Below are 24,791 nucleotides of genomic sequence, written 5' to 3'. Positions count from 1 at the left end.
CCTGGAGGAGAAGGACCAGATGGAGGTTTCTTCATTAGCAAGTCTGGGTTCTCATGAACTTTTATACTTTGCAGAAAGTTCTCAGTCTGTGCCCATGTGCTTGTGCAGAGGTGAATTGCATCATTGCCCACATGGTGTTGCTTTGGAGTTTTGCTGGCTCCCTAGTTCAAGCTGCAAATGCCTGTCCTAGCTCCCTGTTGGTACTGTCCAAACAGTCTGTCTTTTCTGGCCTCCACCCCCTGGGTCTGCTGGTAAAAGGTCTTCCTTTCTGCTGCAGCACTAGAGAGGCAAGTGGCCGAACAGTCTGCTCTGCAGACCTACTTCCCCCTCTGACCTTGCACATGCAACACCACAAAGCCTCTGCCCCAAACAGCTGCCCGTCCCTTTTCTGGCGGGTACCGTGTGAGCAGCACAGGCCACAGTGGCTCTCTTTTAGCAAGGACTAACGGTGCTCCTTCCCCAGGTTTGGCTGGAGCCCCTGAATTTAAATAAGCACAACCAGGTAAGAAATTATCAACAATTTCCTGAGTTTCCCATCTCTGGATTTCCTCTTCCTCTGTTGACAAGAAATCAAGAAAATTCATAAATATCATGTCGCTTATGATTATATTTGACTGTCTGAGGACACGTTCTTCAAGGTTCCTCTGAACACATTTTGTCTTTCCTAACTTTAATTTCAGTAGACCATCGTTTAGCACTCAACATTTCATGAATATTGTTCCTGGTTTGTTCTGTTAATCATTTTTCTGAATTCAAACAGTAAGGGTTATCCTACATGATTTCTTCTCATTCTTAAAATTCCCCTTATACCTGTGGATAGGTGTCTGTTCCCCTAAACTACTCTTGGTTAAACCAGTTCAGGACTTTTAACTCCGATTTTAGATTCATTCATTTTGGTGCGACCCTCACTCCCCCTCCGCTAGTGTGTTTCCGAGCTTTGCTGTGCCAGGTGCTGGCAACCCCTTTCCTTTTTCTGCCCCGTCACAGGAGGGGGAAGACCACTGCCATCAGGTGCTGTGGCTTGGCGGGGAGGGGGTGGGGCTGTAGCCTAATCCCAGGGAACAGAGCTTGATAATTACCCCCCATCCCAGCCCCGCCAGCTCAGGAGGGTTTCATCCTGCTGCTGTGTTTCTCCCCCGCCCATCTCAGAGTGACAGATTTAAGAGCTTCAGTCACACAGACCAGCCTCTGTGGTCCCATGCATATTTATTTTACTCTTCAAACACTTTTGCCTTTGATTCCGTGGATAAGATGTGATTAAGCTATAGCTTTACAGTCATAAACAAGTAGAACATTTGCACGTTGTCTTCCAGGCTCTTTGCTTTGAGTACCTTGTTGAATGCATGTTATCCACATTATAAGATTTACAATTTGACGGTCTAAATGACACTCAAACATGTTTGCCGTTTTATTTAGCAACACGAACGTGGTCTGTCCTTGCCAGCCGTATTTTAACTCCTTTAGCTTGCAGCTCTCTAGCGCTACGATTCTAACTCCCAGTCATTTTGACTTGAGAAATGGGAACTGGAATGGCAGTGTTGTTTTGTTAATAATCCATATTGAAGTGCAAGTGAACCTTTAAATTGAAAAGGGAAGGTGTTAATGCCAGGTCCACTCAGTGCTCAACATTCCTCTCTATAAGTAGTTGTGATTGTTTTTACGGAAGAGAAAGCATCCTGGACTTAAAGTGCATGTATATAATGAAAATGGTGCAAAAAATAATTTTCAAATAAGTGGAATGCCTGGGAATTGGAGTTATATGGAAGATTGTTTTGGTTAGCACCTATGGTAAATATGAAAGGGACATTACCTGCCTCACTTACACTGCCTTTATTTTACGCTTTAAAAAATCAATGTAACTGCGGCTAACTAATCTTGTTTATGCAGCGCACCAACTGCATCTGCTTCTTCCCAGCATTTTTCCGCCCCCACTAAATGTTAACTATTGCAAAGATTGGTTTGCAGACTGTGATTTTTCTGCAGATGTTTGCATTTTTCTTCATGGAGCATCGGGAATAAATCTGCACTCAGGGTCTACGCCAGCTATAATATAAACCTGCGCTATTGTTTGTCATTTTTACAGGGCTCTACATTAGATTTCAGTGAGAGCTCGAGTCGCCCCTGGACGGGCACAGAGAGACAGGGAGTGTCATAGTCAGTTCTGTCCTCTGCGGATTTTGAAATCTCTCTGCTCACCTATATCGGATTCCTCTCTCTGTGGGCTTTGCATTCAAGAATGCAAACTAATTTTCGCAACAGCCTGAGCAAGCTGTGAGGAGGGCGAAGGCAGTCAGTCTGGGGAAAATCACATAACACATCCCAAAGGCAAATGCAAATTACTTTTGAATTGTCCTTTCTTTAGGGATTATGTGTGCCATTGTTCCCCTCCATTAGTATGGATAATTATGAGTCAGATAGAAAAGTTGCTGCCTTCTCTGGAAAGGAATGTTTGCTTGGGCTACTGTGTACATATAGGTAAGCGCCTTGGGCAGATACTGTTGTGTTTCCTCAAATGCAGCCATTCTGAAATGACCTGGTGCCTTTGCTCTTGTGCTTCTAGGGAGCCTAACAGACTTGTTTCATAGAACCCCTAGAAGTGGTGGTAGTATTAGTAGTAGCAGTAACATTAAATGTGGACCCTAACAATAGTTGACTGTCAGGAACAGGCTGGAACCATTTAAAAACTCATTAATTATGGCAGGCATGTTGAATTCCTCGCTAGCATGACCATCCTGCGTACCTCCTCTGAGAGACCCCATCCCGCTCTCTTACTGCCTCCACTGTTCTTGAAGCTCGACGGTGGGGAGGAAGCAGCACCACTTCCTTGGCGCTGGGCTTTGAATATCTGTTTGTGCAGCTGAGGTTCTAAATTTCCCAGGGTGGATTCCTACCGAGTGTCAAATCCATTATAACTCTGGATAAATGAATACCAGCCCTTACTTGTGCCACCGGTTTTTTGGACTCAATTTCAGTACTTCCCATTTGTCCCTAATTAACGTTCAGTTTATCAGATCCAGCCCATTCTCCTAGCATGTTGTTTCTTTTGCTTAATTCTGCCAACCTACACGCCAGCCAGGCCTCAGAGGCTGTGGCCCAGGCGGATAAAATCAGCGAAGAATCACTGACAGGGATGGTGGAGACAACCTTTGCCAACCAGGATCAAGTTCAACTTACAAACATCCATGAAGTGACCTGAGAGTCAAGGCCTGGAGCCCTCACTTGAAGCGATAATAATTGTTCTTTGCTCGCAGGAAGATAAACCAAACTTCGAGTTCGTGTAAGGCGCTGATCTCGCCAGCTATGGAAACACTGGCCCTGGTTCCATGGTGGTGGTTCTGTTGCTGTCTGGGTACATCACAGCCCACTCGGGTGTGTTTGTCACCGTCCAGCACGACTGTCTCCAGCCATGGCCAGCTCTCACCTGCACGGCTGCACGACCTCCTCACTGTGCTCTCAGCTTCCGACATCATCCCCTCAGAATCCACCCTCCTCCCAGCAGCCACAGTGATTTCTTTAAAGTCTGACATTCAGGGGCTCTCATGCTCTTGGACACTTAGGCTTCCATTCGGCCTCCTTGCCACAGCCCCAGCGCCCTGTCCCCACCTTCGGCCTCTTCTCGTCCACTCTCCCCCCTCACCGGTGGACTCCAGCCGTCCTGCCCATTACTCCAGCGCCAAGCTCTCCCCAGCCTCAGGGCTTCTGCAGCTGCTATTCCATCTACCTGGAACACTGTTCCTACAACATCTTCCACACATACCTGTGTTGGGGCTGAGGGAACTTCTCCTTCGCCCTCAGAGGGTTCACTGAAGAATCAGCTTGAGAAAGGCACATTGATTGGAGAAAAGGCATAGAAATTTATTTAACATGTACACACAGGAGCCTTCAGAATGAAGACCCAACCCATCAGTGGGGTGCGGAAGCTTACATACTGCCTTGAGAGCATAGAAAGAATGGGGGCTTGGATCCTGGCAAAACAGGTGACGGGAGTGGGGGAGTGGGGCAAAGGGGAACTCTGTTGAGGGACAATAAATGCTTACTGGGGACAATTCAGTGGGCTTAAAGAACAAAAGCTCATTTTGAAGCAAAGTCTGGTGGGCCCCAGAGCGGTCAATGGTTTGTTACGGAAGTCTGTCTAGGTTTGTTAACAGACTTGAGCCTGCCTTCTTGTGATGTGAGTTCAGTTCTTGAAAACTCAGAGAAGGGAGCAGAGGTTATTGTTTTCTTCTTTGGTAGACCTGGACTTTAGGCACATAAGAAACGTCAGAGGATCCCCTTTTTCAGTTCAGCATGTACAAAGCACCGTATTTTGGGGTATCGGATTCTGAGCCCCAACACCTGCTTCTCATCCTTCAGGTCTCAGTGAACTTGGCCCCTCCTCCTGCTTCATCTTGATTGCAGAACCTGTTTATTTCCTTTGTTGCACTTTGTCTTACTTTTGTTAATCCTGTGTTGTCTTCCCTTCCCCCAACCCCCCTCCAGGAGGCAGGAACCTTGGGTTCCTTGTCCATCCTGTACCCCTGCCCCCCCAAAACAGTGTCTAGCACACGGAGTGCTCCCAGTAGGTATTATGGGATGAATTAAGGCTTTACAAATGTTCTGACCCATATGAAGAAAGGATTGCAATGAGGATTTATCGTAGCCCTAATCTCAGCTTGCTTTTCTAACTTAAGTTCCCAGTGCCAGAGCTCTCATTGCAGGCTGTTTGGAGAATATCTATCCCTGGGAACTTGGCTGGGATGGCTTTGAGAGGCCCAGGAACTGGTTCCCTCTTGAGCAAGACTCATAGAATGCCTCTGTCTCCACCTTGGAACAGACGCACTTGGGCCACCCCCAGAGGCTCATGTTCCTGTTTGGGGAAGGGCCTTTGTTCATGACTCAAAAAATGAAAATTCAATCAAGCAGCCAGTTTCAAATGTTGCTCTCTCTATCACAAATTTAAAATATGATTTTTTTTTTTTTTTAAACTGGGCAGCCCAGATAGGTGGAAATCATGTGGAGGTAATTTAAGCCTCTCTGTATGTGCAACTAGCGGGGGAGAGAACCTGGGAGGCTGAGGGCCGGCCACTCCCCCACCGTGTTTTATTATCATGCGGTTAAGCTCTCTGAGCTTGCAATTCTCTGAATTCATGAGAAAATGTGGACTTCTCTGAAAACTGCAGAGACAGGGAAATTGTGTTCATGTGTTTGTTTTCATTATCTGGAATTGTGTATTTTCTAAATGATGAGCCAAAGCCAGTTGGAAATAGCCCCAAGTCGTTTATTCCACCCCCCCCACCCCCCCAGGCTGCGAAGTGTAAACGTCTAAACATCCAGAGTCCTTTCGATGAGTTCTTTCAATAGGGGATTAATTTGTTTTTTCATTTTTAGAGCTATATTTTCTTCTATGTAATTAGCTGAATTTTATTAATGGCTAATCAGGGAACTGTGGGCAAAAGAGAAATTTCTGCTTCTTTCATACCTGAGTAAGGAAAAGGGCAAGATCCTCACACTTGCAGAAGGTGTCTCATTCCGTGTGCACCGATGGGTCCCCGGGGAGCTCATTTTTTTTCCCTTTATAAGTAGTACATAGTTGTCACCATAAAGCAGGCCTACAGCGTATAGCAGCAAAACATGACGCTTTTGTCTTGTAACATTGTAAAAATATGAGAAATTATGCCTTTCATGGTGTTTTATTTTCCCTTCCTCCATGAGGTTTCCAGATTTCTTTAGGGACACCTAAATTCATGAATCAGCACAGCTGGGCGGCAGGAAGGAGCACTGCCATAACACAAACATTTTTCTTGTAAAAATCTGTTTGGAAGATCCTGGACTGGTGGGGGTTTGTTTTGTAAAAGATGTTTCCCCCTGGATTGTGCGACTGGAAATCCAATTCAAAGCGTGCTTCAGTCATTTTTGCTCTTGTCTGGGAGAGTGGTTACCGCAGGCAAGTTCCAAGCTTTAAGCTGCGTGCGGAGCTAACTCATAACCCAGGGGCGTCGGTCGTCAGGACCCAAGACCAGTGCGGCCCCCGTTTCCTCCAGCCACATCTTGTTGCAGAAGCAGAAGGCTTTGTTTTTTGTTTTTAATGTTTGCTTTTTGAGACCACCCTGCATGAGTTGCTTTATTTCTCCTAAAAATGCCTTTGGGAGTCTCCCAGTGATTCACAGAAGAGTGCGAAGGCTTCTGGAGAAAGTTTGGTTAAAATGTAACCAGCTTCAGAGGCTGCCTGTCTGGGTTCATGTTTCTGCTGCCTGAATCTTCTCCCTCCCTCACCCGATATCCAATTTCCATGCTCTTCTCAACCGTTTCGCTCTTACAAAGTCCCCATTCTCCAATGGCAGGTTTCAACCTTCTCTTTTTTTTTCTTAACTCTGTTTCTTTCTGTCTCTCTCTTTGTTCCCTTCTGTTTCTCCTCCTCATGCCTCTTTCTGGCCTGTGTGTCAGCCTGGCTGTTCTCTTTTCTCCAGACCACCCCAGTCTTTCATTGCTTCTAACTTGATTTTTAAATGATCATTTTTACATGATTATGCAGTTCCTGTTCAAAACATACTCTCCTCCACTTTTCCCAAGTCACAAAACAGGTTCATTTGGACCATACAGACGAAGGGAACATCGTGATACACTGAATTCCTTCGTCTTCTGTAATGATCTTCACATGTGCTATGTGTGGTCTGCAATAAACGGCCTTCGACTGGCTCCTGTTCTGGGGAGCGCTTTGGTTCTGTTTGTTTATGTGCCTGTTCTCTTAAGTAATGATCTTGACTTTCTGTGATCCTCCAGTTGATGACTCGGCAGAAAGGTTAAAATCCTTTTTAAGGATTTCCCAAATGGAAACAGAAGCTGGTCACCCATGCCGAGAAGGTTTTACAAAGAGATTGTTGGGGTTGGGGTCAAACTTCTAGATGGAGTGGAGGTTCAGGGGAGGATGGTGGGGACAGATTCTCACCTTGAAGTGCTTGGCTTGAAAGACACGGGCAGTGTTCTGGAAGCTCCAGAGAGGCATTAAGGGAGATTAAATTCATGTTTACTCTTGGCAGCATAAAAGAGAGACCCTCAAGATGACCAAGTACGTAGAGCTGGTTATCGTAGCAGACAACCGAGAGGTAAGAACTTTTTGAAATTTCTCAGTACAGTCTGTTAAAAATAGAAAAGAAAATGTTTAGCGTCTTATTACTTGCTTTAATTAACCGATTTTCTCTGTGCTCTTAAAAGCATTGGAAACAACCCATTGAAAAAAGTGGTTTTCTGATGTTATAAAGCATACTATATTAAAAATCTGATTTTATAAAATAATAGCAAAGTCTGCAGAAAAAAACAGAGTTACTCAGTAGCTAAAGCTCTCAAAACAGAGAATTGTTTAGGGGAAATGATGGGTGGCTTTAGATTGTGTTTTAAAACATTTTGGGGAAAAATTTAGTTTTTAAAATGTCTGATACGTTCTAAATCAAGGTGCATGAATGAAGGTATGAATAAATGAAGGGTGTAGAGACACAGCAGAAAAATCCCACCCTCTCATGTGTAGCTTGATACTATGTTAGTTTTACCTTTTAAATAATTTTGAATTAGTTTTTTCTTCTAGATTATCTTCTGTTTATTGCCTCATTGACATATTATGAATTAGGTGACATTTTCTCATGGACTCATTCAACACACATGAATGAAACAAGCCTGACAATTTCTCAGAAAACTGTTCCCATTCCGGAAGGTCAGATTGGAGAGGAGAACAGGGAATTTCTTAACTTCTTATCCATTCTCGTCTGTGTTTGACGGGTTGCCATAAGCTTCTATTACTTTTACTATTTAATTTTTTAAAACAAATATAAAGCAAATTTCTCAGGAAGTTAAAATCAAGTTGATGATATAAAAAATGGCTTTGGACTGCCTTCTCATTGTCTGTTTCCTCTTTGCCAAAACATGTCACTGCCTCCATCATTTATGGGGATGGAAAATTGCAGAAGTTGCTATCTTACGAGCACTTGGCTTGGGAGAGTTTCAGGGAGTTTCAGGGAGTCCCCAGCCAGGGAAATTACTCGGCAGGACTCGAGCTCATTTCATCATAAACCCTGGAGGGTCCCAGGTGGTTTGCAAAAGCCCAAGACCGTACATTTCCAGGAGCTGGAAAGATGAGATTTGATTGATATTCTTGCCATTATTAATACTGACATTTAAAATTGTTAAGTTTCAGAGGCAAGGAAAAGATCTGGAAAAAGTTAAGCAGCGATTAATAGAGATTGCTAATCACGTTGACAAGGTAAGTTCTTTTTCAGGTAATTAAATTACTCAGGTCATGTAAATGTTTGGAAACGAGGCTGAGGGAATTGAGCACTTGGTGAGACTGACCAGGGACACCAGGCTCTGGGCTGGGTCTCTGAACGTGGGCCCTGGGCTGGAACTGGGAGTTTCCTGTCCTCTGAGTATGTAACGCCTGGGTCCTGGGGCGGCTTCAGGAGATGCCACCTTGACTGTGATGGCCTTGGGGATGCATCTTCCTCCAGGCTCTCTCCTGGCCAGACCGAGTGCCAATCCGAGGGGATCTTGGACTCCCACATTAGATGCAGAACCCCTCCAGGGTGCGTCCATCCCTTTTGAAAACCCTTGAGCAGGGCCTCTCCGGAGCCTCCCGGTGGCGGGTCCCGCAGGCTCCTTCAAACTGTCTCCTTCGGTGCAGCCCTGTGCCAATGTGGCCCTGAGGGTGGGCTCTCCTTTATAAGGGACCCACAGGTTTATTGTCCTGGGACACAGAAACTGACCTTCAGTTCAATCAGCTATTGGAAAATCCCTCACCAAGAACAAATAGGTCAGAAAGACCTTTCACAAAGATGATGTCCTTCCTGGGAGAGCCCGTGGAAATCTGGTCTAACCCCGGGGGTATCTGCCCACTAACTGCTCCTCACACCGCCTGCTGGCAAGGAAATGGGGAACTGTCTGTCTAAACCATCTGTCCTTCATCAACACACGGCTCTCGGCCTAAAGCAGCGCTTCTCACACTTGCCTGCATGTTGGAGTTGCCCGGGAAGCCTTCGAGGCCATTCTGCCTTCATGGCGTGGGGGCCGGGGCTGGATATGAGCACTTGCAGGAGCTCCCTGGCAGTTCCCATGTGCAACGTGGCTGGCGACCGCGGTCCTAGAGCACCTGTAGCTTCTGAGCAGCACTGTGTGTCCTGCCTTGAGGACAGTGTGAGAAGGGGCCTGGTCACTGCTGGGCCTTTCAGACACAGCCAGGATCCTCTGAAATGGTCAGGTTTTCCACACAGTGGTTCAGGAGTGCTCACTGTAGCTTCGTTTCCCAGCGATCCTATTATATTCGAATGGAGTTTTCTAAGTTTTAGAAAAATGAAGGCAAAGGTCCCTCCAGAAATTCGACTCCATCATACAAAGACTTATATGTGGTACCAGGCACTGAGCATCAAGAATTCAAAACAAATCACACGTGGTCTCTCCACTTAAGAGAGTTAAGGATTCCTGGAGAAGCAGATACACAAAGCACTTAGCGTGGTCCAAGGCATCAGAGAGTAGACTGATGCTGTGACCTGAGGTTACGGAGACACAGAAGGAATCGCTCACTTCTCCCTGGGGTCAGGGCGTCTTTGCAGGGAGAGGACCCCACAAAGCGAGTGCGGTTTCACCTGAGCAGAGCAGGACAGGGCCTGGCTTGTGCTCCACAGATCTGGACGTGGCGAGTAGCTCCTTGTGACTAAAGGGGCCCTGTGTATGTGTGTGCATGCATGTGTACATTTGTGTGCGCATGTGTATACACGCATGTGTGCATCTGTGTGCACTGAATGCCTGTGTACTCATGTGCATGCACACTCATGTTTGTATGTAAGTGCATGCACACACATCTAGGGCAGGAGGAGATGAAGCTGTAGGGATTCCGACTGCCCAAGGCCCAGATGCCCTACAAAGCTGTATTCTGCAGTCAGTGCAGAGCCAGGTGAATGTTTGTAAGCAGGGGAGAGACACAGGATTATACAAAAATACCCCGGCAGTTAGTGGGGAGGATGCGGTAACCAAAGACAAATAGGCTGGGTAGGAGCCAACTGCGCAGAAATGATAAAGGCCTGACCCACTGCAGGGGAGGGAGAGAAAGACGAGGATCTAGCAACATTTGAAGAGATGCGGTTACCGATACTTTTTTTTTTTTTTTTTAGCAGTTACTGTGTGCCAAGCTCTAAGTGCTTGGCTAACACTCTAGGTAGGTACTGTTGTTCCCATTTGTAGAGCAGAAGAGGCTGAGGTGTGCAGCGGTTAGTAATTTGCAGGATCAGGAGTGAGCCCCGATCTTGTTGACTTGGCCTTGACTCTGCTGCACTTGCTGGGAGTCCCAGGACCCCGTGGCCAAGCGGAGGGTGGGTGGGAGTCCAGATGACTGCAGTCTCTGGTGAGGAGGCAGGCACGTGATGCTTCATACCCCAAAGAAAGCAGGTGTGGGAAGAGGAGTTTGGGGGACACTCTGAGCAATCAGAGATCGGGGCCTGGCACTCAGAGACTGTGGCTGGAAGGAACTTTCTAAAACTCAGAAAACACACATGGTCATCAATGTGCATCAATATGATGTCACCCTTGTCCAGCAGACCTTCGAGGCAGGTCAGACTCCCTGGCAAGCCCTGCTTGTGGATACGCTTTCAGTAGCTACTCTTTGCAAAGGAAACTTTATCACAAAGTCAAGATGCAGGAGAATCCTGGTAACAGGCAAGTTCTTCTGCCAAGGAGGGTGAGGGGTGGTCCAGGGGGGATGTCACAGACAACATGGGAATCAGAACGGCATCTCAGTCCCGGCCAGGCATTAGAATTCCCAGGGGCTTTTGTTCGTCTATTTGTTTGTATGTTTGCTTTTTGAAATACCAATTCCCAAGTCTCAGCCCCGGGATCCAATTCAATCAGCCTAGGGTGGAGCCTGGGCACAGGTACTTCCCGGGATCCTCCAGCGATTCCAGTGTGAGTTGGGTCTGTGACCTGCTGACTTAGGCCAAAGGTTCAGGTGCCCTGGCCGCCAGCACAGGCCACTGCCCCAAGGACAGCGAGTCGGACCGTTGCCTGGAAGGCCTCGGACTGTCCTCAGACTGCACAAAAAGGAGAGAACATGAGTTCTTCTTTAGGCTGTAGGAGTAAAAGCAAATGATGAACTATATTAAACCCACAGTGGAAATTGCTGAAACCCCATTTTTAAAAGTGATACGTTTTGGCCCTCAGTGTTTGTGTTTCTTTACATTTTATTCTAGGTTATATCTTGCTTCAGTTTGCAAAACCAAAAACAAGCAATTGGGGGTTTGTTAGTATTTGCACCAGTAATTAAAGGATACTGCGCCTCAGAATGTCCTGATGGACTCAGTTGAGTGTGCCAACCTGGCTGTTCTCGAGTTTGTGGTGGGGAGAGAGTCCGTGTGCTGAGCACAGATATGTCTGGCCCGGCGTCCCTGTCTGCCCCCAGCAGACCCCAGAGGCCCTGGTGGGGGTACCCAGGGTCCTTAAGAGACTGTGTGCATCCAAGTCTGTCATCTGGTGGCCCCTGGCTCTGTCAAACTTTCCAAATTTCAGTTTTGCAACTCTCCAAGTGGGAGTGTCTCAGCCTGAAACACAATGACTGTCCCAGTGGCAACTTCCTCTTTGGCTGAAGTCTTGGCTCTCCTGGGCTATTCTAAATTAATAACTGCTGGGCTGTGCTGGCGTGGAGAGGACATCCTAGGCTGGAAGACACAGAAGTAATTGAGTGACAAAGGTGACATTCTGGGACATTCAGGAAATCCCCCCATAAGTGAAACACAGAACGCATGGTTGACAACGTGTACTTGCAGGACAAACTCTGGACACTTCCCAGGTCCTGATTCCTGCTGTGGAGTGAGCGCCTTGGGAGGAAGTGATTACCAGGCTTTGCCCCTTTAACCCTTCACCTCCCATCTGCCTGCCTTCTTGTTCACTGAGGGGCTGGCACCAGCTGTGAATTCAGTGACCTGCTTGTGAAAAGACCATCTTCTGTGTATTTAATTTCTTTGGGTATTTTCACTCGTGTGACGGTTTTCTTCCCCTCTCGCCCTCAAACCAGCTGCCTGAAGGATGCAGATTCCTTTGGTGGACCCCAGGGAATTCCACCCCCTTATTTCTTCCTGAAAGCCTTCTTGAGCCCCCCAGGACAGCATCCCTGGACGTCCTGTCTGCACAGTTGCTGGCAATTCACCGTGTTGGAGTTCACTGCAGTCATGGCTAAGCATTCCCTGCCACGAGCTCCTGATGACCTCTGAGCATTCAGGTGGCAGTGGTGAGGGCATCCTTAGCTTTGTCCTCTCTGCTGGTGCCAGGCCTAGCCCACGGCAAGAGCCGAGCAAATATTTGTTGCTGTCAGGTGAATCTATTCAGCCGGGTCCCTGACTGTGTCCACGTACGTTCTGGGATTCGTGAATCAGGCAGGCGGCTGCTAAGCCCCATCTGTACGGCACAGGCCCACGAGCTTCCTCTGGGCCTGGGGTCACAGTGAGCCTCTCGGAAGGGAGTCTTGGCACTTGCTCAGCCAGCAGTGTTACTTAGTGGTTTAAAATGTGAGCGTCAGGGTCAGCTGCCTGTCTTCAAGCCCCCGCCACGCAATTGCAGTCTTGAGTAAGTCACCTGGGCTCTCCAAGCCTCAATTGCCCTCGACTATAACATGGGGATAATAATTGTTCTTAACTCGTACAGTTATTTTGAGGACTAAGCTACAGTGCAGGAGCACCTTAGAACCATGTGTAGGGTGTTAGTGATGCTCACTAAGTGTTAGCTGTGGTGGTGGTTGTCAGGAAGAACCAAAGGGACCCCGTCAGCAGCCCTGGGAAGAACCTTTAGAGCAGGCAGTAAAGGGGCGTGTGTGACGGCTCCATGTGGGTTTAACACATATGACAGTTAATCAGTGGCACTAATTTTGGAGAAGGGGATTATATGTTATATACCACTAAGTATGAAATCTGTTCTAAAGATGTGGTTTGAGAAGGCCAATTGGTGGAATGCAAAACCCATCATTATTATGAAAAGCTGCTGGATTAGTAAGCAGCAAACTTTTCACTGAGAAATGATGACAATGAGTTTTTTGCAGATCTTAATTACTGCTTCCAGACAACACCCCTGGGAAGCGAACATAGCGTCCCCTTCACAGAGGACAGCCCTGAAGCCCACACGGGGTATTTGACTCTGAGGATACCTCTTAGCAAGCTGGTATTAATAGAAACATCAGCATTGCATCAGAACCGTTTCTGCCTTCTCATCACTGTTACCTTTGTGTACAGCACAGCTGAAAATGTAATCTCGCACAGGACGGCAGCCAAACATGTGCACTCGGAGTTCCAGAGCAGTCCAGGAACTTCATTTTGCCTGGGAAGCCTGGGCTGGGCGCTCGCAAGTAGATACTACAGGACATGCCCTTCTTGATTAAAAACAAACTGTTGGGCAGTGTTTGAGTCATGCAGTTGTCTCATTAACTCATTAGTACAATGACTATAATTGTTATCTGTTTGAAACCACCTGTTGGCCCAGGCAGTCAGTTTATATTCTGTGACGTAGTTTGCACTCTGGTCTTATCCTTCTGCTAACCCGGTGCTCACCATGTGGCTGGGGGGACCAGTTAGGGGTAAGATGAGCCCACCTTATGCGGGTTAGGATCTGGGGTCTCTTGTCCTTCGGCTCACCACACTGGAATGGTGCTTAACTATCCGATGCAGGGCTGCTTCGAGTTTGTTACTCATTGGCCAGATGCTTCTAGCCACTGAGAATAGGCCCTGCCGACACCTGGAGCTTATCTTTGGCTGCTGTCACTGGCCCCGTTTTTCTCCTTGGCTACCCGGGGTCTCAGAAGATGAGGGCTTTCTCCTTGTGTGCTGCCTATATTTGAGGGGCATTGAAAGATTTTGCAACCAACCAGTGGTCCCATGTCCTCATGCCCTCAACTCTAAGCACAGAGCCATCTCCCTGTCCAGGTGATGTGCATGGGGACAATAGGTAGTCCATACCTCTACCCAGACCGCTCTTCCTGGCTGCCTGGGCTTATATGAGACAAACCCATCCTTCAGTCATTGGAAGAGTTGCTTTTGCTTCCTCTGACCAGGCTATCTGCCTGTGGAGCATGTGCTATAGGCCAGAGTCAGGATCACCCGAAGGTGGGGGACAGCCAGGGAATGAGAGTATTTGCTTTCAGTGGTGTCCCTGAAACTTCAGTTCACAAGCCCGTGACAGCGGAACTGCATTTAACAGATCTTTCCCATGCCAGTGTTGGTGAGCTAACTTCTGGCTGTGGGGAGAAGGATGGTCATTAAAATTCCCGAAGAAGGGTTTTGGTTATGCCTTTATTATTCTGAAAGATATTGACTTTTTCATTTAATTAAACCTTCTAGGTTGATTATAGGTGACAGAATATGATAGTGTCAGCCAAGGCTGAGTCTTTGCTGAAAAATTAATGCAGATTCATTTTCAGTAACTCACAGGCAGAACATTTTGCTTAAAATGAACAAATTATTGTCCTTGGCAGAAGTGTCTAAAAGATCCTAATTCACTCATTGTTTTTCTTGCAGTGGATATTAACTGGAGTCTTTAGCTATCGCATACATCTGTATGCACATTTTAAATCACCAATGAACCATTTGAAATGTGTGCTTCCATACAAATGTGGGCAGACAGTAAAAAGGCTAATAACTTCATCTATTTGGTCACCGTGTGAGGGTCCGGTTAACACATCACTTTGCATCAGGCACTGCAAATACTTCTTAAATTCTCATGCCACTGGAACAAAGGAGCACTGAGACGTTTTTCTCACCCGTATCAATGAACTTCAAACAATGCAAATCTGTTCTGATTTTCATTTTAAGTTCTCATTAACGTGATCCTCCAACAATGCCTGTTTTCCCCAGTTTTACAGGCCACTGAACATTCGGGTAGTGTTGGTGGGCGTGGAAGTATGGAATGACATTGACAAATGCTCTATAAGTCAGGACCCGTTCGCCAGCCTCCATGAATTTCTGGACTGGAGGAAGATGAAGCTTCTACCTCGAAAATCCCACGACAATGCACAGCTCATCAGGTAGGGAGTTCTGCCTCCCCTCTGCACGCCCTCCCTCCTCCTAGTGTCACCCACGTGGCCCCCGAGCTGCCCGCCTCTCTGCAGAGCACACTGCCTTGATCAAGGGGGCTTCTCGGTCCACGTCAGTGGAGTACGTGCCGTCCCTACCTGAAATTGCAGATCTATTAGGGAAGTCTCTCTTTGGACACCCTCTTCAGAACTCTATTCCTTTTCAGAAGTCTCATTTACTTCTTCCAGAACCCAAACATTTTCCTCTATGCTAAGTTTTCTGGTCTCAGTCTTGAAATAAAGTTGTCCTGTGTAGGCTATTTTTTCAAAAAGGCTTATTTCCTTTCATTTTTAATGAAAAAGTGTATGTTTATACAAGACCTAAGGACAGTACATTTGGGTGAATGTTGTCAGATACCTGGAGGAAAAAAAAAAATCTTCATTCCTCCTCCTGTTTCGGCTGTCGCTCTCTGGTTTTCTAGATCAGAGAACACCAGGCGTAGAGCATATTAACCTCGGGTGCCCTCTTTAAATCGGTATGTACTGAGTACCTGTTAGGAACCAAACAGTGTTTTAGGGGCTTTGAACACAACAGTGACCAACACTGTAAATTTTCTGCTCTCAGAAGTCTCCAGTCTGGTGGGAGAAAACAATAAACAAGAATATTTCAGAGAGTGGTAAGTGTATGAAGATAAACCGAGGGAAAGTGTAGCTATAATACAACATAACAGATTGGTGAGACTTTATAGACACCTTTATGTTTAAAAGAAAAGAACAATCTTATAGTCTAAACTGGTATAAGGTAGATATTTCCAGAAGTAACAGATTTTTATTTAAACGGCTTTAGGCCATCATTCTTTTGTTCTCATGCAGCTTATATCCCCAAAGTGAAAGGTTCAGGGACAGAGGTGCTTTCCTTTGGTGAGTCAAATGCAGCTTATTGAACATCTGTGGAAAGTTAAAACCCTGTCCTAGCCCATTCTCACTTTGGGGAATGCCTACCTCTGCACTGAGGCTGGTGGCCTTCCCTGGGGATTTACTTTGGCCATTTTCACAGGGGTTCCCCGTCCCTTGGATGTTTGTGGTTGCCTCACATGTTAGGCATTGATTAGTCCTGAACTACTAAAAGTACATTTTATGTATCTCGAGTCAGAGTGTTTTGTTTTTATTTTTTCCAAAATGGAGTCTGTCCAACTTGAACATCTGGAAATAAGTTAGCATCTTATATAACATTATTTGTATATATGTATAATTGTATCTGCTCATATGGTCTATATAGATGTAAATATAAAGGCTGAAATTCCTCCTACTGTGCATGTGAGTATAGTGTGTAGGCATAGAGATGGATAGATAGATGAGATTTTATATACACCTACCACCTTCTGTTCAGTTGACCATGACTAAAATATCTAACTTTTCACACAATATATGCGTTTCCTGTGTATATGTAACATATGGCCATGATAGCATTGGTAAGTCATTTGATTCCTTTAAAGGAGAATCAACAAATACGATGTTTAATTTTTCATTCACAAGGTTGGAATTAGCAGCATTTTCATTAGACAGGTCCTTGGCATTATTAGATTCAGGTTAAGCTTCCAGACAGGAGGAAGCCTGCACCAAAGCCACGAAGTTCCCTTCCAGAAGTTTCCTGGGTGCCAAGGCTTTGTGGGTGCTTACTTACTCTACACTGGCTCCAGGGGATCTATCATTTTCCTGCCAATTTTAATTTTGCAAGCTATAATAGCAGGACATTTTGAAGGAGTTTGGGTTTCTGGAAGAGTTGTAATGAGTTACCCAGGAAAACAAAATCCAACCACAAGAGAACATCTAGCAAACCATCCAGTGCATTTCTTTTACTTAACAGTGATTCTCTGTGATTACTTTCAACCTTTCCATCAACAGACACTGTTTAAATGAAGTGTCTCCCTGTGGTCCATTAGGAAATAGGCAGCAAATGACTTATAAATGTAAAGTAATGACTAGTCATTGGCTAAGTCTGGAAAACAAAACTCTAAATGGATGATGGGACCATGATGCAACTACAAAAATAAAATCTTAAGGAAAAAAAATCAAAATGACATATAAACATACCTTCATACAGCTATTTTTATTTTTGCATACTCTGTTGCAGGAATGCCTAACAATTTCAAATATTAGAAAATGCCTCCACTCTGTATTAGATTAAAGGAAGTCCTCTCTTTTATTTCCTAGTGGGGTTTATTTCCAAGGGACGACCATCGGCATGGCGCCCATCATGAGCATGTGCACCGCGGAACAGTCCGGAGGAGTTGTCATGGTAAGCCCAGGACATCAGGACCTGGTTTCCCTTGTTAATGATGACCTAGAAAAATCACTGCTCTTATTGCACTTTGTGAATTTAGGTCCTTTCCTTTAATGCTTTTTAGATTTAATTCTACTCTTACTCAAGCTATATTTACAATTTGATATATCCCACAGTATTTTAGGGGCTGTTTATAAGACAAATACAAGTTGCACACAGGAAATGTGGGCATGTATACTGGCTCAGTCCCCTGAGCCTATCCCTTTTGTGGAGAAACATCTGCAACTGGGACTTTCCAATCCAGGAATTCCTCCGAGCGTTGGGGTGAGCCAGGGCATCGGGGTTGCCCTCATCACGCAGCTGCTGGGATACACCGTGGTCTCGCCAAATGTTCCCATTTGAATGGTTTTCTGATGGTTCTTCCTCCAAGCCCAACCGCCAAAAGTCTGAGGTTTTTGACTTTTTACCACTGCAAATGCTTTACATACCTTCTGGCCGGTGTACAATTTGTCTTTAAAATAACTTTATTCTTGGAAGGCAGAGACCTAGGTTTATTGCTTTACGAGGATAATTTTGTCATATATGGGCTATATGTGTTTGTGAAAGGAAATAAAATGGGAAGAATATTTGGGACTTCTTATGAATTTAAGAGGGAGGTAGCTTTGATAGGCTGCCCAGCGGGGGCCTCGGGCTCCACTCCCCCAGATCATTAAAGGAGAGGCTTCCACCCTACGCTGTCCCCGTTCTGAAAGCTGACTGCCCCCTGCGCACCCACCCTCAGACAGGGAGTGTCCTCAGAGACTGTTCCTCCGTCTCCTTTACACAGCGGAACCTTGCCCTTCCAGGAAGCCGAGAGCTCCTCCACGTTTTTTAAACAGAACATTTGCGAGTGTTCAGTTGTATTAAAGGGTGGAAGGAGTTATGTTCTGCTGACTGGTATTTTCTCTCCATATACTGCCTAGTCACATCTTAGTGAATATAAATAACAAACATTTTCCTCTTCTCTGAGTGCAGCAGTTGATAGTCAATACAAGGCTGCACTAAATGTATTAGCTGTTTGGAGGCATTGCACCGACTCATTGGATTCCTGGCTTGCATGGGCTGCTCTCTGGTTCTCTGAGAACATAGAGCCCTGTATGTGATCTCGGCCATGGAAGTCATTGGAAAGTTCGGTTTTTGTGACTGCCAGGTTAACATCAAGTCAGATCCCAACTGTATTTTTACAGAGCAGCCTGTAAATGTTTAAGAGGGAGTAATTTTCTGTTTCATGGTCCCGTGGTCAGTTGCTACTGACTTTGCCACTTAAAGTTGGCATAAATATTTTTGTAGAGCTGAAACTGAATTCTTCCTAAACACGGCAGGTTCTGCCACCGTGCGGTGCTGAGACGTTCCTGTCACCGATCTGACTGTATTAAGCAGCTTTCTTCAGCTCATATCCCTTATTCTGTTTTTTATGTGAAAATTTTTATTAAGATTCCTTCTTTAAAAGCTACAGGGAAGCCTGTTTTTTAAAAAAAAAAATATGAAAGTGTGAGGAATATAAGCAAATTATATTCATTAGGAAGTCAAGACCAAAGTTAACTATCAGGAAGTATGTTTTACTGATTTGACGGCAGTTAACATCATCCTTAGACACACTCCTGGTGTATTGCACATATTAGAGAAACATCACGTAGGATGAAAATGCTGCAATACCTTTAATTTCTATAAGATTCATGATATCAGCAGGATCAGCATCTTGACCAGACCTCTGACTTCTAGACTAACTTTCTCCAGCTGTGTTTCTAACATTAAATTCCTAGGGGTTACATGTGACCATGCCTCACGCAAGGACTCACAAATCTAAGAGGAAGGAAATAATGTAGCAAGAAGCAGGAATCCTCATGAAATTGAAACTGTGATGCCTGGCACCATTTCTCTAGTTTTCCAAATAGAGCAGATCATTAATGCTAGTAACTTAAAGCCATGCCTTTGTATCTAATTGACCTGAAACAGTCTCAGTTTGGGGGTAAGACCATGAATAAAGAGATTGGGGTTTTTTTTGTTTTCTTATTATAAATGTAAACTGTTTATCAGGTTCTCTTAGTAGACATTCTGTTTATAATCAATTATACATGAAAGAATGTAAAACAATTTGGTAATTAAAAACAAAGATACTCAGTGATACAAAAGAATCAGAAGTAGGATATTTTTTAAGGGTGAATTCCTTGAATGTTGTGCCGAAGCATGCTAAATTCAGCCCTCTGCATTCCTAGATCAACTACATTCTCTTCACCAAAGTGTGTTATTCTTGAGGATTGATTTCCTGAAACATATTTGTAAAACTTTCTACAACAGGAAACTGTAAAACCTAAACAAAGTAATTTATTAGGAATTTCATCTATTCAAAGAATAACTTGGCTCCTTGACATGCCATTCTGTTCTCAGACTGAGGGCTGGCTGTAGACGCTACCACCAAACCTGTGAGACTTTACATGAATCTGACTGTATCCAGAGGCCTCACAAAAACTGTATCAGGAATAATGTTTTCTCTAAAGTACAGTATTGTACTTACCTGAGTCCATTTTGTGTTGCTTGTACCAGAATTCCTGGAGCTGAGTGATTTATAAAGAAAAAGAATTTATTTTTTGTAGTTATGGAGGCTGAGAAATCCAAGGTCAAGGGGCCACATCTGGTGAGGGCCTTCTTGCTGGCGGGGACTCTCTGCAGAGTCCCGAGACAGCGCAGGGCATCACATGGCAAGGGGGCTTTATAAAATCACCAGACCCACTCCCATAATAATCCATTAACCCATCAATTCATGAATGGATTAATCCATTTTTGAGGGCTCTGCCCTCAGGACCCAATCCCTCTTACAGGCCCCATGTCTCAATGCTGCCATGTTGGAGATTAAGTAGTTTTAACGCGAGTTTTGGAGGGGACAGACATTCAAACCATAGCAGCACTGTTCCCTGGAAGACTCTTGGAAAACCTGTTATCTCTTCCCTGAGTAGCACAAAGCAAGACACAAATAAGGTACCTTCTTTACTCTGCGGTGTGCGGGGCTTTTCAGAAATGCCGTTTCTGGGCACAATTTCTGTAAATCACATTCACTAACTAATTTTAGTTTGTTAAGTAATTATATTTTTTAGTTAATTTCTAGTGTCGATCTGAGCCAAGCTTTCCAGGCACTCCACTAAATTAGGGGTGGCCAAGCAGTGCGGAAGAGAGAAGCTTCCTTCCACGATCAGGCAAAAGGTTAAGTGAGCCCCTGGCAGCAGAAGTCAGAAAATCGGGACACCTACGTACCTTTCCAAAGTCTGCCTGACAACACGAAGGGCCAGCAAGAGGAAGACATAACTGGATTGTAATCTTAATCCAATGAGTCTTCAAAGCAATTACTCTATGTGGTCAGGCTTGTTGTAAATTATTGTGAATTTTCCAAATACCTTCCCCTAGCAAGCGTGCTCAGTAGCAACTGTTCGGGTCTTATTTAGAGCGTCACAAAGCATGCTTCCTCCGATCCGCTTTATGTCAGCAGCATCGCAGCTAAGGATAAAGCGGTACTTTCGTTACCCACAAAGGAATGCGCTTTTTCTTCTGATGATACAGACGTTTTTGCTTCGTTCAGTGGAAAAGGGCTTTATGAGAGATTGTAAGAAGCAGGATGGAGACCCTGCCCTGACATCACCCTGCCCTGATGATGTATGTAAAGACACGATGAATGCTACGTGTATGTGTGAGGTGTACGTACATTGCTCAGTGAAAGGAACCCCGAACTGGCTTAATGAAATATATCCATTTTTTTTTAAGCTTGAGCTAAACAATGGCTGTATACTGGCCCCTTACAGGGAATTAGATTAAGTCAAATGTTGATGAAAGCTAAATGTCTTTGGGGAGGGGGCACTGGAAACCAAGGCCAAGGAGATGTGAACTATACGTCTGTGCTCTTGTGTTTTCCCCGAGGACCATTCAGACAGCCCCCTTGGTGCAGCCGTGACCCTGGCACATGAGCTGGGCCACAATTTCGGAATGAATCACGACACACTGGAGAGGGGCTGCAGCTGCAAGACGGCGGCCGACAGAGGAGGCTGCATCATGAACCCTTCGACCGGGCAAGTACCGATGCTTCCAGCAGCTCTGAGGTGGTTCGTGGCTTGAAATGTGTGTTGGCAAACAGTGGAGTCAAAAGCTCCCCTGGTTTTCTGGTCAGAGCACCCATGGAAGCTTCCAGAAAGAAATTCCTTCCCATGGAAGCTTCCAGAAAGAAATTCCTTCCCAAGAGTGGACTGTGCTCCTTGGGAGAGTCGCTAGCAGCCAGGTTGTGACGCTGCGTGGAGTGGGGCCTGACCTCTTCCCTGAGAATTGGTGTGGGGATGGATGCTGTCTGGTTGGAAATCGCAAATTATCCTTCAGTCCCAGCACGTGTTCTTGATTCGAGCCTACAGCTCCAGCTCCCGGGCTGCAGGAAGCAGCCGTCTGAGGGCCTTGCAAACCCCCTGGGCAGAGGTGAGACGTCGTGTGCCAGGGAGGAGGGTTTGCTTCCCCTGGGGTTGCCCCCAGGTACATCTGAAGTGTCCCTGCCTCTGACACCACACCACCTTGCCACATCTTAGAGGTTTAAGTGAAATGATTGTTCTGCTTTGGTAAGTTAGGATGTTCCTCCTTATTTAATGCCTTTCTGATACTGTAGGCTTGTTTCAGCCAGAAAAAAGGAAGACAGTTCCATTATTGGAGCATTCAAATGAGGTAGAAGCAGATGCAACTTGGAGTGATTAGAGATTCAGATGTGTTCTTATGTCTCTAAAGGGCCCGTCCCAAACGAGAAGTCTGGGCTCACTGAAGATTCTTGTTAGTAAGGAAACGTGCACCGGATACGATGCCATCTCCATTTGTTATCCCTCGAAACCCTTCATGGGTTCCTTCATGGAACTTTCCAGCCCAAGTCTGCTCTCTGGGTTTGCTGGAAGGGGACACTGGGACAAGAAGTGACTGCTTTGAGTAGTGAGGACTGGCCTCTGTGAAGACTCGCTGGCATGGGGGTCGGCACAGGGGTTGGCTGCTAAGTTGTTGAGCACTGTGGTTATGCCTTCTCGAGCAGCGATCTCGAGGGCCTCTATGAAATGGTCTGTGGGCGTCGAGTTGCCCTTAAAACAAAACTGGGCAGAACCACACGGCTCACATCAGGGTGTTGTTCCTTCACGTGAGCCACGTGGGCATCCTCTTACAGCAGGTGACGTCTTGTTTGTGTCCATCCCCACCGCCAGTGCAAAGCCTTCGGGCGTGTTTTTTGCTCATGGCTCTGTCTTAAGCATAATTCAAGGGAGTCACCAAAACCTTATCAAGAAAGTCGCTCTGTGAGTCTGTGACGACAGAAACCAAGAACCTGTGCCCACAGTGAAGCCCAGATCCCAGTAAGCCTGAGCGGCTGCTGTGTGTGAGTGAGGCTGGCAGGAGGGGGTCCTGCAACAGAGTGGTCTTCGTGTTTTCTCACTCTGGATGAACTCGTGAAATAAACAATGCACTCTGTGCCTAATTTCCTTATCAAATGGGCACAAATGCATTAGCCTATACGCCTCCAGAAATCGTTCCCAATGACCAACAGGATCATGCTATTAATCAGTATTGTTAATGTTTTTGAACTATTGATAAACAACTGGAAAAGAGGGAAATCTAAGTTAGGAACACAGCACTGGGATTGAAGAGACCTTGTGGTTCCAGTTCTGACACCAGCTATTTTAGTAATGCAGGCAGATGAGTAACCCCTCCGGCCCTGATGTTCCCGTCAGTAAACTGAGTGTCAGTCGTTGTCCACCCTCCCACCCCTCCTTCCTTCCTTTTTCCCATCCCTCTACCCACCCACTTATTTATTCACATATTATACAAATATTTTTGACCCCTGTGCTTGTTGTGAAGAATACATAGATGAGGAAGACCCTTCAGCTGTAAAAATTGTATAATTCTGAAGGCCCACTGGCAAGGCGCGTTTTCTGGTACCCGGCACAGCTTTCTGTAAAGCCTTTAGAACTGGGAAGTCTCCGAGGCAGAGCTGCAGAGTGAAGCCAAATTACCCCGCAGATGTTCAAGCACTGTAGGTAGAAATGGTGGTGTTAAGAGCTCAGCAAATCATTTAAAAGGCTTTTTTTTCTTACCAGGGGTTTGCTAATAGCCTTTATTTGATTTATACCATATTAGCAATTTCTGAGTTTTCTCTTTTGCTGAGCTTGTGCTTTTGTGTAAATCTTTTGTGTTTGGTTCTCATTTATGGTCCCGCATTCCTGTCCAGAGAGTGGTGTTTTTAATTTTCTTAGATGGAAAGCAACTTCCTAAGCAAGTGGGTGAATTAATCACAGGAGCCCACAGTGAGGGGGAGGTCACGCGGCCCAGTCAGGCCCCCGTCATCCATCAGCCATCGTGGCATTTCCCAGGCTGCTCCAGTGTTATCTCCAAGTGCTGGTTCTCTCACCTCTCCGTGTCCCCGGGGGAGTGGGGGAGGGGATTAAATGAGATCATGTGTCTCTGCAAATTGTAAATCACTCTCCAAACGTAAGGTGGTTTTGTTAGCATGTAGCTCACAGGAATGGTGGAACTATCAAAAAGCTACAGGCCTTTCTCAGAATTCCTTCTCCTAGTTGCTGGAAAGGACTTGGAGCACCTGCCACAGTCCCTCAGCAACACATCCGCGGTTTGTGTGAACAGCTCATTTTTAGTTGGCCCACGTCCAAACACCAACCCTCCTCTGACCTCTTCCTCCCACCGATGCAGGCATGGGTGGAAAATGACAAAAATACTAGTTAATTTAAATCTTAGCCCCAAAGGTGACTCAGAAAGAGATGATTCAGTAACTGCTTTAATGATACTAAAGTCTCAGAATCAAAAAGAACTAAGTATTGTGGATGGTTTAAAGGGGGAAAGTGTATCCCTTAATATACCTTATTTATTCTTTATGAAAGCTTTCCAGAATCCTAACTCTGAGAATATTAACCAACCGCCTTCACTGACAAATTGAACCCAAGGCCCACAAATTCTAGGATACAGTAGAATCCTGTTTCAACTTGGGTGTCATGACTTCAGTTGCATTTTGCAGAAATGGTCAGAGGGGGTTTCCTTGCGGGTTGTCTCGTTAATTACTGCAAGTCTTTGTGCGTGAGAGTGTATGTTTTATGTCTTTAGATAGTTAACACTTAAGACCTGTCTTGGAAATGACTTTGGCAAAAGCAGTATCTGGGGATTCGTGTGGGAGTTAAACTCAGTTGAGTCTATCCATTAATGAACTTCTTGGAGCCCTTGATCTTACAGGGTTGAGGGCTAAATAGGCTGCATTTATAGGAGAGGGGAAAATGTGAATGATTTGAACACTTTTAGCAAAGAATATTTAGCATAATAGTAAATGTCACTTCCTAGAGTAAAAAAATAAAAGGCAGTATTAGCATTCAAAAAATTGCTCTCACATGTTCCTCTATTTTTTGCAGAGAGTTTTTGGGTAAATGAGAGTGGAAGTAACAGGGCCATCTCGTCAGGGCAGTC

At 45.5% G+C, this 24,791-nt stretch overlaps 1 protein-coding gene across 1 annotated transcript in view; it reads left to right on the top strand.

Moving 5' to 3' along the window:
- The window catches only part of ADAM12 (ADAM metallopeptidase domain 12), a 283,849-nt gene that overhangs the window by 207,099 nt on the left and 51,959 nt on the right, over positions 1–24,791 (top strand). The window contains exons 7-11 of the mRNA XM_069460546.1: positions 7,017–7,082; positions 8,159–8,230; positions 14,844–15,013; positions 17,216–17,300; positions 21,231–21,379. Coding sequence (XP_069316647.1) covers positions 7,017–7,082; positions 8,159–8,230; positions 14,844–15,013; positions 17,216–17,300; positions 21,231–21,379 — 542 coding nt within the window. The remainder of the gene's footprint in view (positions 1–7,016; positions 7,083–8,158; positions 8,231–14,843; positions 15,014–17,215; positions 17,301–21,230; positions 21,380–24,791) is intronic.

Source organism: Eulemur rufifrons, chromosome 28, assembly GCF_041146395.1.
Source record: "Eulemur rufifrons isolate Redbay chromosome 28, OSU_ERuf_1, whole genome shotgun sequence".
NCBI classification, from domain to species: domain Eukaryota; kingdom Metazoa; phylum Chordata; class Mammalia; order Primates; family Lemuridae; genus Eulemur; species Eulemur rufifrons.
This window is presented reverse-complemented; position numbering and strand designations above follow the sequence as displayed.